Below are 17666 nucleotides of genomic sequence, written 5' to 3' on the forward strand. Positions count from 1 at the left end.
ACAAAACATATTATTTCACTTAAATAACATGCAGAACGTGTTCTAGACCAAGATACGAAACATGGACTATATGCAAGAAGTTCTCACATCTCATGGCACAAGTCTAATTAATATGGATCAGTTCTACTATATTAAAAAAAAACATGGTCATTCCAAACTAAAAAATATGAATAAACTATATACAGAGTTGTTATCATAATTGTTGGGTTCTATGGAGTTCTCTTGACTGAAAAAGTAACATGAAATATGTAAGCCGACCTGGTTCATAAATGCACTGTATGAAGAGCTGAATTCTCAGATCATTAATGAATCAAAATAAGTGTGCAATAGTCAAGGAATTAATGATAATTTCGTGATAAACTCAAGGAAACAAACATGTGCTGAATTATGATACCTTGCACATGCAAGCTTTATGAACTCAAATTTTCATGAATTTTGGATGCTTTCAGATAAAGTATCGTTCAATTTAATATGATTATCCTAATTTAGATACTTTCAGAAAAAGTATCTCTCAGATTATGTATGTTATCATGATTTTTAAGGAGCTACTCATATTATAAAAATCTTTATGAATGATTCAATATAACTATATTCTTACTGTTTCTATGATTATGCATATTTTTCGCTGAGAGTATACTTAGCACCGAGTGAACTTTTGAGATGAAGATTTTTGTTTAGCGTTCGTGGACCTTTAGTAGAAATTCTTAAGCCTCAGAACTACATGCCCTTTTAGGACTTAGTCTTTACAGGCTTTAGCTAGTGGATCCACCTTAGCTCAAACTCATGGTCCTTACCTTGACAAGTAGGACACTCTCTTTTTGATTTGGGAGAAGAACAATAAAATCCACAGTGTAGATCACATGGTTTGTATCGGTTAATGGTATATCCCACTTATGTTATAATTTTCAGAATATTGCATGACCTTGTGTTAAGTTATCAAAATCAAATCATCGATTTTCATGTTATGTTTACTTGGTAATTATATTATAATGTCTTACATATTTATCATGTTATTACGTCATGTTTATGAATTTCCCCTTATTTAGTATATTTGAGTACTGACCGCATAATTTTCTACCTATATTGTTTCATAATCTAGGTTCGGACACATCTCATCAGGTGTTTGGTTAGTACAGACTCTTACTAGTCTTGCACTACTTTGGCGAGTCCTTATGGTTCGGAGACATACTACTTATGATTTCATATGTTCATTCGGGCATTACTTTCATTTTCGACTGTTTGAGCGACCTAGGGATTTGTCCTAGCGACTCATATATGTTAGTCTATTTCAGACATTAGTATTTCCACTCATAAGTAGTTGTATTCAAATTTTCTCTATTTTCTATGTCTAGTCGTTTGATACTTTATTCTGCATTTCCATGTTAGTTTAGTTGTGTGTGCTATCTTAGTGTCATACTATGTCATGTGGTTAGCTTGGGATCACTCGTGGCTCTAGGCACCATGTCATGTCTAGGGGGTAGTCTTGAGTCGTGATAGGATAATAAACCTAGGTTTGATCTTACTAATTGAAATTGTAGATGTAGGGTATGAGGAATGACTTAGTTCCTCACAATGATAGTCTTATATACCTAGAAGAACAAATGTTCTTAAGATGAGCTTGATTGAGAAGCTTGAAACCCTGGGTTTTTCTCTTTTTCAGTTTTGCTCTAAGTTTGGGGAGAGAAATCTAAGGGAATACTGTGATATACTTTCGAAAATGATGCTAAAATGTCGAGGTTAAGACTTGGGAAATAAAGAAAAGATGTAAATAACTTCTGAAAAATTTATGTTAGGTTGAGCCCATGAGGACCATCCACAACTCGTGGAGTGATCCATGACTCATGGACTCCTTTCGTGGAACTCAGAAAATTTAGAATTTTTTTTATTCTCATTCAAGAATACATTGCACGGATTGTGGAGTGACTTTGTGGAACTCAGGTTAAATGACAACCTCTAAGATTGAGTTCAGGAGGACTTTCCATGGCTCGTACCATGATTCATGACTCGTGAAACTCATTCAAGGAACTCACACATGATATGGTCTCTCTGAACTAATGCAACAGACACCATCCATGGCTCATGGAACCTGGTACTAGAATTTCAAGATGGGTTTAGGCTAAGTACTAAGTATTCGTAGGTTCGAACTCTGAGGTATTACACTTGATCATCTATTTTTTTCTTAGTAAACTCAATTGTTTTTCTTTATCACCTAATTCCCCATATAAATTAACCAAGCAAAGGAACCCACATTTGTGGACCTCAAAAAATATTTAACACATTTTTTAGAGGCAACTTGAACTCTACCCGATCTCTAATGATGTAGTCTAATTAAACGTAGTTATTTATATCTTAGTATAGAATGGTGTCCTAACGCACCTTAGTTTGTTAGGTGACGACTTTTCTCATTTAAACTGTTGGGATATACTATTAACCATATGGTTGAGTTATAGTATTGATTTTAATCCTTTATAAAGACTTTACGTTTTATGTTAATTATTACAATAAATTCTTTGTGTGAATAGATCATTGTGTTTAAATGTGTGTCCATTACTTATATAGTAGATGATATTTGGGTATGGAGTTGTTTAACTCATACGCATAAGATTAAAATTGTCGATTCTTATAAGTTATAAATTAAATGTTCAAAATCAAAGATAAAGTTGGACAAACATCTTGATGATTATATTGTAACACAAGATTAAATATAATTCAATCTTAATTATAGAAATGGTAAAATTCCAACTTCTTGTGTTAGTACATTTTGCATGTATTGAACGGACCAACTTAAGATATGTATTTAGGTTCTGAATTTTAATAAATAATATCTCTAGTCCATTACATGAGCTTATACTCTTAATCTTGATATAGTTATTATGATCTGTGTAGTTTACTTTATTATTTTAATCTATTAAAAGGTGAGACTCTATGATGAGTCAAAATATTCCTAATGGATTGGATAATAACAAATTACATTTGTGAAATAATAATTAGTTGATAGAACCATATCTCGGATATGAGAAAGAAGACACCTCTTTATTATTGTTTATGAGTAATCACGTGAAAACCCTGCAGGCGGATTATATATGTATATTCGTCACATGAATTAATTTAAGCATAAATATAAAGGATTAAATTAATCAATGGATTATTTTTTTGAAATTAAATAGAGGAGTACAGATTTTTAGTGGTACAATCTGTGATTTATTATTATATGGTTAATTCATGCTTTTTACGAATTAAATATTATAATTGGAAGCCTATGCTAACGGTTCCTATTATGCCTGATTAATTGATCGAGTTCGGAAAAGAAAAGGACTGTTAGTATTTTTTTTCAGTTTAGGAATAAATCATCTTTGACTTTTATTAGTTTAAAAGCGAAAAAAAAAACTTTTTATTTCCTTAAAAGAAGAAAGAAGAAAATATTGCGATGCTTTGTTTCCTTAGAAGATGAAAGAAGCTAGCAAATAATAGTGTTCAATGGTTATTAGTGGCTATTGATGGTGTTTAATGGTTGTTGATTACCCTTGGTGTTTATTGTCTTTCTAAATACACTTAATGATATTTATTGGTTGTTGATAACTATTGATCATGGTTGTTAGATACTCTTAACAGTGCCAAAATACACTTAATGGTATTTAATGGTTGTTGATGACTATTGATCATGGTTGTTGAATACACTTAACAGTGTCCAAATACACCTAAAGGTATTTAATGACCATTAATGGCTATTAATTATGACTAGAAACATTTCATCTTTCAAACCTTTCCCTTGTACTGAAAAGTATAAATAAGGGTGGTGGTTCTCAAGGAAAGATAATTTTTTTTCTGAAAATTTTCTTGCCCACACAAGACTTGATTGAGAGAGTTAGTCAGGAATTAGTAGAAGGTTGCAATCTTGGAGTCACAGTCCCTGAACGAGTTGTGTGAAAGATACAAAAGGTTAGAGTTTTACAATTTATTTAGTTTACATTATTATGCTATTACGTAAGTTTGTGATTTTGAATAATGCTTCCGCTGCATAAACAACCTAAAAGAGTTGTCACATATTGAACTCCGTCTTTCGCGTGAATAACAGGGCACAACAACACCTAAACATAAATGTAGAAGAAGAAAAAATTATTCCGAGCGCATGACTTGTTTGTATTTTGTTAAGGAATTATAATCTCCTCATAGTTGTCAAGGATTCAGATTACTTGTTCCTACGTAAAGCATAAAAATATTTCTGTAAAAGTGGCAATGCAAATTACAGATTTCTAGCGAATCCAAATGACAGAGCAAAATCACACTAGACACTTGTATTTTTTGTTTGAAAATGATGCATATTAAAATAGCATCCCTTATGGGGTGTACTAGGTCCAAAAAATATTTTTTTTCAAGCAGTGGTGTAATTAAGGGGAAAGCATAAAGGGAGTCCAATTAGTGAATTAGATGTTAGAACAAGTTATCTCCGTTATTCCATTATATATATGGGATAACTTATTCAATCACTATAACACAAATGATGGAATAAATAATTCAAAGACTATTTAATACCTCAAACCAAACGATTTAACTATTTTTAGGGGTTGGGGAATTGGAAGGTTTGGGAGAGTGGAGTGAGAATTAGAGAGCCTGGATATTACTCCCTCCGTCCCTTTTTAGTTGTCCACTTTAGAAATGACACACAGATTAAGGCATCAATGATTAACACAGTGAAGTTACAATTTTACCCTTATGACAACTTTTCACTTCAAAATTACAACCACTTCTTTGAATTCAAGTGAAATAAATTGGAGGGAAACAACATACACTTTTACAATTTTCAAGAAGTGTAAATAAGGGTATAATAGGAAAAAATTTGTTGTCCTTTCTTGATTTGTCAAAATGGACAACTAAATAGGGACAACTAAAAAAGGAAATATGGACAACTAAATAGGGACGGAGGGAGTATTAGCATGAAAAACACTGATGCTTATTTTTTTACTTTTACCATAGAAACTATTTTACTGATTTTCAAAAAACATGTTTTCGCACCGAAAATATTTTTCAATGATAGCAATTAATCATGAGAAAATTGATTTCTTTTTGAAAAATATTTCTTTTCATACACATTCCGCAGGTTGACCAGTGTGAAACTGAAAAATGTGCAATCAATTGGACCATGGATCATGCATTAAAGTAGAATTAGTGAGTTGGCATTTGAAAAAGTGAAGTCATATCGGTGTGTTTGGTGTGGACGAAAATGTTTGGTTAATCAAAATATTTGAAAAATATCAAATATTTTGTCTAGAAAAATAAGTTTCTTAAAATTGAGAAAAATAACTTACTTAATAGAAGTAGGAACAACAAGTTGCATAACGACATTCTAAGAATCTATTTGGATTGACTTATAAATTGGTCAAACATACTTTTAAATCATTTTTAGCTTTTGAGAGTATTTGACAAAGTTAAAAATAACTTAAATAAGTTAAAATGACCTTAAAAAATTAAAAGTAGGTACTCCCCTACTTTTCATTTTTTAACTTAATAAAAAACTAGTTTTTAAGAAACTATTTTTTAAAGTTAAATCAAACGGACTTTAAGTTTATTATCTCTTCCCCACCCGCCCAATCCATACTCAACCTTCACCCCTTGACCGTCCCACCCTGAATCCCCACTCCCTATCCCTACTTGCCTCCATAACATTTTGTTGGATAACATATTGACGGAAATTTGATTGGGCCACCCATGTGGGTCAACTCGATTTTATATATATAATTATGCGTACTTAAAGAATTATAAAAGGATTCTTACAGGAAAAATCAAGACATCTTTTCATTCTCCGCAATTTCAAAAGAACGAACACTTCTTTTGCTTCTACTCCTTTTCCTTCTTCAATTCCAGTAAAGTTCGTGTGAAGATTTTATGAGGGTTTCTTTTCCTAAAAGTGTTGAAACAAACAATTGTAACATGTACGATTTTAGACTATGTCATTATTTTGGTGTAATTTGTATTCGTTTACATGTGATTGCACTATCAAACTAGTGAAACAATATTCAATGATCCTGCAAACTATATGTTTAATTAGATTCTTCACATATAAATATTTTTAAAATAATATTTTCTTATTTACTTATCAAACACTAGAAAATCATTAAACTTGAAAAGCATTTTTCTTCTTACCAAAACACACAATATTGTCAAAATGATGGTTTTTAATTTGGTGAAGAAGGTAGGCTTTCTTACTAGCTTTTAGGCGCAAGGTACGGCGCCTTTTTGTGTTTGCGTGCACCTAAAATTAGTGTTGATCAGATCATCTCCGGTATGGGTGTGCACCGATGAAAAATATATATATTGTCAACTACTTTGACATTACTGTTCACATGCACGTTAAACACTGACAACTCTTTTTGTCCTTTTTATTCACCTTTTTGTTTTTTTTTTTTTTTTTTTTTTGTCTTTTTACATTATTAATCAATCTCTTTTTCCAACATACTTTTGTTACCACTTTTCAATTAATTGTATTGTTTTTTGCCGTTTAATTTTATTTTTTTATATTGATTTAATATTAATTATAACTAACAAATTGTAAAAAAGATGATCTTTTTATTTCATTTTATGTAGTATCATTTGATTTAACATAATATTTAAGAAAAAAAATTGAAATTTATAGTCTAAAATAATTCTTAGATATTTATGTGATTGAAAACTATTTTATTTAGGGTAAAAAGAATATTTTCGAATCAATATTTTCTAATTACAGTAACATAACATTCTTTTTAAAATGAACTAAAAAGGAAAGGGTGTTATAGAGTAGTAAGAAAAAACAAATTGAACTAAAGGATAAATATCTTCTTTTCTCTAAACAAAATATTTAAGATGATTCTAATACAAGTTAGAATATGAGTACCATTTTGTTCAAAACAACTAGCGTAATATTTTTCAAAAATAAATAAATGATGTTCACTAATTTCATAGTGAAAAAGAAAGGTACAATCCATGTCATAGTATTTTCCAAAGTTCTATTTTCAATAAATACGTAGATTTAAAGTGGAACGTTTGGTGGAGGCTGTTTTCATTACTTCTCGTAAAGGTGGAAACCTTTACTTGATATTTTAAAATGTTAGATGGTGCTACTACCAACCTTATTTGAAATCTACTCCTTCTCTTTCTTTATATTTTGACCTTATGCTTAAAATTATAATTTATTTATTTTTAGCAAATTAAAAAAATAAAATCATACTAATCTTAGTATCACTTTCATTGTCCCAATTTATGTGGCACGTATTTTTTCTATTTTAATTTGTCCCCAAAAATATTATATTTATGCAATTAGAAATGATTTAATTTTAAAATTTCTCTTTTAACGTTAATAAGATTATTTACAAACACAAAAAAATCTTTTAGATTTGTCTTAGACCACAAATTTTAAAAGTTTTGTTTTGCGTCGAGACATAAATTGAGATATAAAAGATTCTCCATCGGTCTCATTTTATGTGGCACAAGCACTCTTTCTTTTTCGTCTGTCCCAAAAAGAATGTTACTTTATTGTAATTAGAAACAATTTAACTTTAAATTCCTCTTATACCTTTCATGAAATAATTTACAACTACTCAAATATCTAAAAAAAATGTTTTAAATCAGAAATTAAAGAAATCTGTCTTTTTTAAAAAATATCATGTTAAATCAAATAATGACATATAAAATAAAATGGAGGACTAAAGTAACAATGGTCAAAGTCAATTAAAATAGAGGAATTATAATATATATATATATATATATATATACAGAGCTCCTCATGGCATGTCCCACTCACACAACCAACAAACCAAACTTCATCTGAGAGTACTTGTAGCTGACAAGAGTTGAAGAAGAAGAAATTACTACTTGTTCACTATATATTAATTATTCAACAACTCCTTTTTTTGTCTACTAATTGATTTCCCCATATTTCATTGTATGGTCATGATGGAATTAATGGTAAGTTCATCTTCTCTATATGCAAAAATTTGATTTCTAGAAAAGCATTTTGTTGATGTAGAATTAATGTTGTTGTAGGATTCATGTAAAAGATCAAGTGGAGTTCAAATTCCAGTATTTGGAGATTGGGATAAAGCAAATGAGCTGCCAATTACCCAGTATTTTGAGTCTGCTAGACAAGCTGGCTTGATTCCTCATTCTTCTTCACAACAACTCTATTTCCACAAAACTCAATTTTATGCTATCCCTAATAATGTTCCTCACACAAAGGTTAGTATATTTTTATTTTTTGACCTTTTAGAATCTTTGGAGATTTCTCTTCTATCATCTGTGGCAGAGTCAGAGTTTTTTACTGATAAAAATAGAAATTGAGTGAGATCATTAGTTTTATTCTCGAACTATTACATCACCGATCTTGTAACATGAGTGAAATACACCTCTATATTCTCATCAAGTTTAGGGGCGTTTCAATATTTCTCTCAGTTTTTTATTAAGAGTTTCGTGCTCCTATAAGAGTTTGAGAACAATTGTTATGTTTTGTGACAGATTGAAGATGTATCTAAGTTTAGTTAGTCAAGTAAAAATGTATTTTTAAGGCTATCAATAATTCGAAGATAAACTTATAATTTACGTCAAATTCAAATGTTTTCAATACTTTCTTTGAAAAATGTAAGGTTGACACCTCTTGGATAAGAAAGAGGGCTTGATAACTTAGATTTCTTTTAGTGTATGTATTTATATTTACGCTTACTAAAATAAATAATGAGTTACCTAATATAGGGTACGATGATCTTTATGGTAGTTTAGTTTGTGGAAAACAAAACCTTCATTTTTTTTACACTAATTGAATTTTATTAAAGTTTTTTTTTTAGTATCATTGACAAAGTTATTTAGAATTTAAACATCAAATCTGAAATACTTTCTTCGGTTCATATATTATTTGTTTTTAGGGGTTCTGCATACTTTTAAGATAGATATTTATAAGTAGCCTTGAAAATAAAAATATTTTTCTATATTTACCATTATCTCACTTAAATACTTATGCTTCATACTATGTTGGAACACTAATTAAGGATATATTAGGGGAAAAGTATTTTCTATATGTATCAGTTTGTTTGTATTTTTATTTGAAACGAATTCAAGAAGATACTTAAAATCGTTTGATCTTGTGTTTTTAAAATATTATTAGTTGAAAAAGTTAACATTAAAAAATTGCTAAAAAATAAAAAAAATGATTTTTTAAAATAACTTAAAAGGGAAAGGGAATAAAAAGTTTATTTGTTCTTATTAAAAGTCAAATACAACAAATATAGTTTGTAGAAGTGACTAATATTTGGACCACAAGAAAGAAATATATGATATAGTCATGATAGTATGTTGACATTGTATACCTAATATAATTAAGTAACATAGAGAACAACTATTATGTCAAAATAATAAAATGGCATTTCTTTGAATGTTGAACCAAAAAGAGTCATTGGAAGTAGCAAAATTTCCAACAAACTCAACCCAATTTCAACATTGGACTTGGAAGTCAAATATTGATGCTTGACTTTTAGCAAATATTATGTGCCTCGAACTTGGAATAAAATGTGTTTTTAGGCATAGTGCCAATTATTCAAATATATGTGTACATCTTCACCAACTGTCTATCATGTGATATGATATTCTAATGTTAATGCTATAGTACTTGCATATCCTTCTTTTTTCGTGAAAAGAAAAGTAACATATTGTCATTTTGTTAAACTATCTCTCAATCTCAAGTAAATTGAGATCTATATAAGTTTTGTTATTCATGTCTTTACATTTAAGTTTGTCTCAATCGAATAAAAATTTAAATTTTTTGGCACTAAAATTTACTATTTTCTACTTGGTATACAAAAATGGTAAGAGATTACAAAAATGCTATGTAATAGCTTGTACATTAAAAATAATCGATCACATTATGTGACTATGTATTTTGATATATTATTCTTTTAAAGCAAAGTTGAATGTATATTTGAGATAAATTAGTCAAATTAGGTGATTTCTCTAGCTTTTAGAAATTAAGGGGTAAAAACATATTTAGAAAAGGTACAAATATATTTTGCAAAAAATAGCATCAAACGCAACTCCAACCTCAACTTTAAATTTTTCAAATAAAATAAATATTACTCCCTTCATTCCATATTAAGTTAATTTTTGAGGCATTTTTTATTTTTCAAATTAACTTAATTGTTCAGTTTTCAAGATTACTTTTAGAGTGTTCTTCCAATTTTACCTTTCATTAGTTAGTATTGGAATTAGTGATTAATTAATATTTAGTTATTTTAATCATAAATTTGACCACTATTAATAAGGGTAAAAATGGAAAACTAGGTTCAATTTATGTTTTAATCTACTTTTCTTAAAGGGTGTGAAACACCTCAAAAATCAACTTAATATGAAATGGAGGGAGTATGATTCAAGTGTCTTACTTTTTTTGTCTGTCTCAAAAAGTATGTTTTTTTCTATATTTAATAAGTTTTTCAATTCAAACATTCTAAATGATAAGTTTAAGATCATAAAATTTAAAAAATTACATAAAATTTTAATTCAACACTATAAAAATCATTAAAAATCTCTCTCTATTGTTTAAATTCTGTATTCAGTCAATATTTAAGAGGATGTACTTATTCATAATAATGACATATTTGATGTTCTTTTATAATTTATGCAATCATTCCAAAAACAAAATTGTACGTAAAAAGTAGGCATATTTATTTATGAAAGAAAGGAAAAGAATAGGAATTAATTAATATTTGTAAATAATACAGACAAAGGGAGCAGCAATAAATAAGAAGAGGTGTGGTGGAAAAGTAGAGAAAACAGGTGGGCCTCAAAGACAGACAGCCCAGCGGCCCACTAAGCCTAAACCTGTGGATGAAGATCTCTACAAAATTCCTCCTCATCTACTTCCTGGATATAAAAGAGTAAGTTTTCTCCTAAAATTTATTTTATATTATGCTTTTTAAGAAAAAAGTTATTTTGCATGATAATTAGTTTAGTTTACCATTGCAACTTATTTAGTGTTCTCTTAAAAGAACTTTTTCAATAAGTGAACATGAATTAATTTATTTTAATTAATTAATTTGACTAATGAACATGAATTAATTATTTAGGTTTTTTATGTTGGTCAAGTATATAGTATTTTCAAGGTTAATAACTCTCAAAAGTAAAATAGGAAGAATAATGTCATTTATGCATTTTTTTTGTTAAATGATAATAAGTACTCTCTTTGTCCAACAATGTTTGTCCACTATTGACTTTGCACACTTCTTAAAAAACTATAAATAGAAAGATAATTTTACTATATCACCCTTTGAATATAATATTTTGAAAAATGTAATAGAGAAATGATTATAATTAATGATAAGAGTAACTTAGGAACGCACTGTAAAATTATCCATTAATTCAATAAAGTAGACAAGTATTGTTGAACATTTCAAAATAGTATATTGGACAAGTATTGTTGGACGGAGTGAGTATTAATGAACATTTATTTTTAGTAAGGATGACATATAAATAAGAACGGAGGTAGTAATATGCAGTTGATTTAAAACTGGCATTATAGAAAAAAGTAGGAGAAACGAATATGGAGTAAAAAGTAAGCAAACAAGAGTTTTGTTTTGAAAATGATACTTTGAGATTAGAAAAAATATTAAATAGTAAAATATTAGATCAAAGTAAAAGTGGTTATAAGTTGAAAAATCATAAGTTGAGGATGACCAAGTTATGACATTTAACTAGTTTGAGGTTGTCATTTTACTTTCCTTGAGCACAATTTTTTACACATAGATAATCTTGTTTTTGGAATAATAATATCAGCTCTAGCCTCGACTTTCTTGTTAGAAAAAAGAAAAGATTAATATTTGCATTTTGTGACTATTTTTGTTTGTTTATTTGATATGGATACAGAAGAGAATGTTTGGATTCTTCTCAAGATGCCTTGCTCCCCCTTGCAAGGCATAGATAGGTACACAATTTGCCCCATGGGAGATTTTGACACAATTTGCAACAACATCTCAACTCCTAGAAGGCGCGCGCCAAAGGAGGAGAGATTGAGAAATGGCGTTTCTCTTATTCGTATTAATAACAACAACTAATATAGGAGGAATGTTTTATATGCTTTGTGCACCAGTCATGCTCATTTTTCTTTTAGTGTAAGAGCTAATTCCACCTTCTTTGTAATGGCTTAAATGTTTGATGTAACCTTGGCTATTTTCTTAGCCCCTTCATCAGCAAGGAAGATAATTTGACTAAATTCAGACACCCTTCATTTGCCACAATCCATTTAACACTAAACCATCAGAAAATATCTTGTATTATACAAAACCAATAGTAAAGCAATTTGAACATTTTATAAGAGAAGCCATAAGCAGGATGACAGAAGACAAACTACTAACAATGCTCAGAATTTCACAGTAATGTACATTGGTAAGCAAACTAATCTATAGATTTTCTGTCTAATGAGATGCAACAGCACTTGCTAGAAAAAGATTCAGCTTCAACTACCAGAGAAACATTTGTCAATCTGCTCAACGATTTCTTTCGCCTTCCTCTTGGCTCTAGTGGTCCCGTTTAGGGCAAGATTAGCTATAGTCCCATTAACACTCTCATCTCTCCACATCTCTTGAAACCTTGTTCTGTCATTATAACACAGTGTGTGAAGAATCGCGATGCAGTGCTCCTTGCTTTTATCACTTGTGTCCTCCTTAATGATACTAAGGAGACAAGAGACTGCATCCAGCTTTACCATCTGCTCAATAGGTTTGTCATAACTGGACAGCATGGCAAGAAGGACTAACAATTCATCAACGAGTATGCGATCAGTGATCTTCTTCATAATCACCTTTACTGCTCCTTCAAAAACAGCTATAGACCTATTTTCTTTGACAACACCAAGACTAACAATTGCTGCAGCAGCATCTTTCATGGCCAACAGTGGTCCTTCATCCAGGAGTTTGACTAAAGGCTCGAGAGCACCTGCCTTCATTATAATAAACTTGTTTGACTCAAGTGATGATAATGTGCAGAGAGCAGCAGCAGAGTTGCTTCTTGTTTCAAGTGTTCCGAATTTCAAAGACTCAACAAGTAAAGGAATGACAACAGGATTTGTTGCTACAAGCTTTTTATTGGGGTCATGTAACGAGATGTTCATAACTGTTGTGATCAATTCTTCTTGTAGTTTAGGATGATCATTCACATTTCCAGACATTAGAGGATCTAGCAATTTGGTAACAGCAACACTGTCCCCTTCGAAAAAAGCCCATAGAGGTGGAAACCGTTTAGTCAGAATACGAACTAGTTTTGCAGCCTTTATCTTCTCCGGAACATCATGATTAGATGACAATATCTCGAGCAGTGAATTGAAATGATGTCGGTCTGATTCTGGGAATACACCGTGGTCCTTATCAGGCAGCTCGATTCCATGGTCGTTGCACCAGAGTGAAATAAGTTTTCTCATTAGAAGATTTGGGATGAGATCTGAATTGGGGAGAACCTCCTTTGTTTCAGGGCAGGTTCGATTACCCTCGTTGAGCCACTTTTCAATGAATGGTCTGTCATATGTCTGCAAACAAGCATAACAACCATCCTAAGTAGAAAAATGAATGAAATTTCCTAAACTTTGAAAACGCAATATAGTTTATAATTCCGAATATGCCTCTGGTGATATTCATGACAAACAATCACCACTGCAAAACAACATTATGAAAGCAAATTAAACCTTCTGAACCCCCTCTTCCTATTCTTTTTTCTAGATGGCTAGATGAACACCATGTCATTCAGCAGATTGGCAACATGCATTTCTTTTGTGTAGTAGAACAATTTTATAATTCCGAATCTGGAAATTTCACAATATGCAGAGCATTCTTGGTCATATTTTCACAGGGGACAGACATATCATCCTTTTACAAAAATCCCTAACTATATAGAGAATAAATAATTTCAAAGCTAACGTTGAACCCTGGAAAACAGATAAGATTGAAGATTACCCGTCCAGAAGCCAAAACAACAGGGTCTTTCATAAGCTGATGAGAAAGTGGGCAAAGATATTCAGGAGGTGGAGTACGTCTCAATTTCAAGTCTTTTAGAGCACTCAAACAATGCATGGCTTCATCAGTGTCTTCAATACTGTAATCAGCGTCTTCAACTATACAATTCACCCTTATCTGCAACTCTCTTTTCAGTTCATCCGCCGCCAATCGTCTGCTCGATTCCGCCATTCAGTAATACACATCTGTAATTTGTAGTAAATATATAACTAACTATAAGAGTGATAGAAAATTAACTGCAGCAAAGATGAAAGAAAAGACTCACAAATGTGGAAATTTTCTCTCTATTGATACTTCAGAATACGCACTAGTTACTAGACTCCTTAAATAGAAAACCTTACAAATAAAAAACACGTTTATTCTCCTAATAATTCTGAATCTAAAATCTGACTTCAATACTCCTATAACCTAAAGACTAGGAAACAACTTAATGACACTCCTAAACAAAAGCAACAACCTAACTGTTAGTTTATTTACACAACAAATAAATGAAACTACATAGACGACAAATAATTTCAATAAGTTACTATAACGATCCAAAATCACAAGTAGAATATCCCAATTCAATTCAATATTAATAATGGGAAAAGTAAGTGACAAGTAGAATATCCCAACAACTAAGTATTTCATAAGGTATTAAATGCGGAAAACTAAACTACAAGCCAAGATTTAATGTCATAAGTACAAGAGCAATACAAGTCTAAAATTATATAACAAGTCTAGACATAAGAAATATCCTATCAGAATATCAAAAAAACCTAATAAATAGAGATAGATGAAGGTGTCGGTCGCAGAATATCCAAGCAGCTCACCACAACTCCAAGATTATCCAAACTGAGATTCAAAGCTCCAAGAAATGCACTCGAATTCGAAATTCAATCTACACCACAAAAGAGTGCAGCAAGTGTAGTATAAGTACGAAACCACGTGTACTCAGTATATCTCATAGATCGACAACGAAGAAGTAGTGACAGGAGTATATAAGAAAATCATCTTTTAATTTTATAAGTTTACTTTACACTTATTAGCCAAGTTCCATCAACTATGAATAATCAAATGTCCTGAAATGTCCATACACTAATGAAGCACATAATCAAATAAGAATGAAGGATATTGTATGAGATGCAATGCAATGCAATACCATGAAATGATATGCCTCAAATGTCAAGTACTCTCTCTCAACCGTATATACACGATGTTTTGTAGTTTAGTTTTCCACACTTGTACAAGTTAGTTTTTTTTATTCAATATTATTTTTGCATTAGTTCAGTTGTTATTTGATAATAAAAGAACAGGGTTCGCCTATTGGGTAATAGGATCCCTCATGGCCTAATGGAATTTTGGGTCGTGACAACATGGTAATTAGTTACCCCTGGTGGTCATTTTCGATGATGAGAATGGGGAGGTAGATCAAGTGAAGGTCTTCCTCGGATCGAGTCTCATGAAGTTGTCGAGGGTTTTTATTAGGGGTGTCAAATGGGTGAGTTGGGTTGAAATTAAAGATATTAAAATGGGTTGAAATAGAAATCGAGTTGAGTCTTGACCCGCCCAAGTTTATTTTGGCTCAAATGGGCTAAAAAATGGATTGGGTCTTGACCCATCCAGTTTGACCCGCTTAATCTCAATAATTTTAACAGAGTGTTATTTAAGTTTTATAACCACAATTTTAATTTTAACTCAAGATTTTTTTAAAAAAAAAAAGAAGAAGAAGTTACAAATGTATAGATAAATCTTAGAATATATAAAATAGATAGTAATTCATACTTTCAATATATGAACATACATTACATCAATGCAAGTAAAGTATCTTAAAAACGGATTGAAATTGGTGATTAAATTGTACTCAATTGAAAATTCTTTTAAAATGGGTTAATGTTTGGATGAGTTGAAATTAAACCTAATTTAAATTATCTTGAACCCAACTCATAAAATTCTGGGCGATTTGAGCAAATTTACTTATATTTTGACTCGTTTTGACATCTCTAGTTTTGACAGATCAATGAAGGCATCAACAACCTCAGTATATCTAAAATTTGGATTGTTTAGAATTTGCAATGTATAAGTATCGCATAAACAGTGTATATAAATGTCTGATACATCATTTATACATAATATATAGTATCAATACATCATATATATATATATATATATATATATATATATATATATATATAATTATTAAAAGTGGGAAACTTTTAACTTCAAAGTTGGATTACCATTTTACCCCTACTATAAGTTAAAATGTTATAAAATATTTAATTAGTCAAATATTAGAATTCACAATAAGTTTTCTCTAATAAATATTTGTATTCATAACTGAATTTTTATGCAACCTATAATTATAATATTTAATATGTATTAACCTCTCACAATTGAATTATTAATAATAATAATAATAATAAATAATAATAATAATAATAATAATAATAATATATATATATATATATATATATATATATATAATCTAATTAAATCAAAAATCTAATTAAAAATATTATTTTGTGCACCTTAAGTAAAAGTTAAATAAAATTCAATTAATTAATTTTTCAATTACATAAATTGAACGTGATTTGGAAGTGAAAAAGTGGTACTTTAATGCTCAGACAAATGTTTCCAAGGAATTCACATAATACATGATTAATTGCTTTAAATTAACACATCATGTATTACTTTACCTAACTTTTACAATTCCTATAATTTGTCTTTTCATTTTCTTTAACTTGACTTATCAAATTCTAACACTTTTAAATTAGTAACCAATCTTTGTTAATATAACAATCAGTAGAATTTGAATAGTTCATTAAGTATGTAACTGTAGGTTAATAAATACATATTATGTCAAAAGGAATTTCAAAGAGCATTAAAAAAAACACTATATAAAGGTAACAAATGATTTCCATTTCCTTCAAGTTTTGTTTCTTTAGTTGAGAATCTGGCCTTCTCATTTTCTTTCTTTTCCTTTAAATTTTTCCTTTTGCATGAAATAAAGAAAATGGGAGATGGAGAGGAGAAACATGTAGAGTTGATACATGCTGGAATTGAATAATTGTCATGTCAACATTCAACATTCATTGGATGATATATGAAGACCACTATCTCCGTATGGAGTGCTAGCAAAAATTCATGAGCTATGAAAAGGAGGAAGTTGGTTTCTTTGGAAGACTGATTTTAGAATTTTCATTAATTGATTTATTCTTATAATGTATTGTAATTATAATTATTTACGGCTATAGATAAATGCGATGTTATTTGTGTATTTGGAGGGAGTTATAAAATGATATCTTGTAGTATTTTACTATAAAAGTGGGAACTACCAAGTTAAAAGTTTGGTAACTACCATGTTAAAAGTTTACATCTCTGATATTCATCTTAATTTGTTTGTTATTGTTGATAACTTGATATAATAGTTGGATATCACAGGTTATATGCCTTCATGGCGTCATGTGATTGGTATTGAAAAAATTATTTCGCATTTTTTTCTATTCTGTAATGTGTCTTCATATGTATCTTCATATTTGAATTTACTGATTCATTTTACAGAAAGAATTAGGAGTATCCGCGTCATATATAAATATAGTATCAAACTTTTAAAGGAAAATTTTCTTTTATTTTGATATGATATCATTGAATAAAAACTATTTCAGCTACCACAAA

The 17666-nt window shown here is 29.9% G+C and overlaps 2 protein-coding genes across 2 annotated transcripts; one reads left to right on the forward strand and one right to left on the reverse strand.

The window, feature by feature from the left end:
• Nucleotides 1–7780: 7780 nt before the first annotated feature.
• On the forward strand, nucleotides 7781–11941 carry LOC125855298 (uncharacterized). Its single transcript, XM_049535010.1, has 4 exons — nucleotides 7781–7938; nucleotides 8017–8208; nucleotides 10734–10889; nucleotides 11875–11941. The coding sequence occupies exons 1-4, from the start codon at nucleotides 7918–7920 to the stop codon at nucleotides 11926–11928; spliced, it is 423 nt and encodes a 140-aa protein (XP_049390967.1). The 5' UTR covers nucleotides 7781–7917; the 3' UTR covers nucleotides 11929–11941.
• A 522-nt stretch (nucleotides 11942–12463) lies between these two features.
• Nucleotides 12464–14183, reverse strand: LOC125855297 (U-box domain-containing protein 9-like). Its single transcript, XM_049535009.1, has 2 exons — nucleotides 13953–14183; nucleotides 12464–13528 (listed from the first exon to the last, which is right to left on the reverse strand). Exons 1-2 carry the CDS (start codon nucleotides 14181–14183, stop codon nucleotides 12464–12466), a joined length of 1296 nt encoding a protein of 431 aa, XP_049390966.1.
• Nucleotides 14184–17666: the final 3483 nt, after the last annotated feature.

This window comes from Solanum stenotomum, chromosome 2, assembly GCF_019186545.1.
Source record: "Solanum stenotomum isolate F172 chromosome 2, ASM1918654v1, whole genome shotgun sequence".
Lineage (NCBI taxonomy): Eukaryota > Viridiplantae > Streptophyta > Magnoliopsida > Solanales > Solanaceae > Solanum > Solanum stenotomum.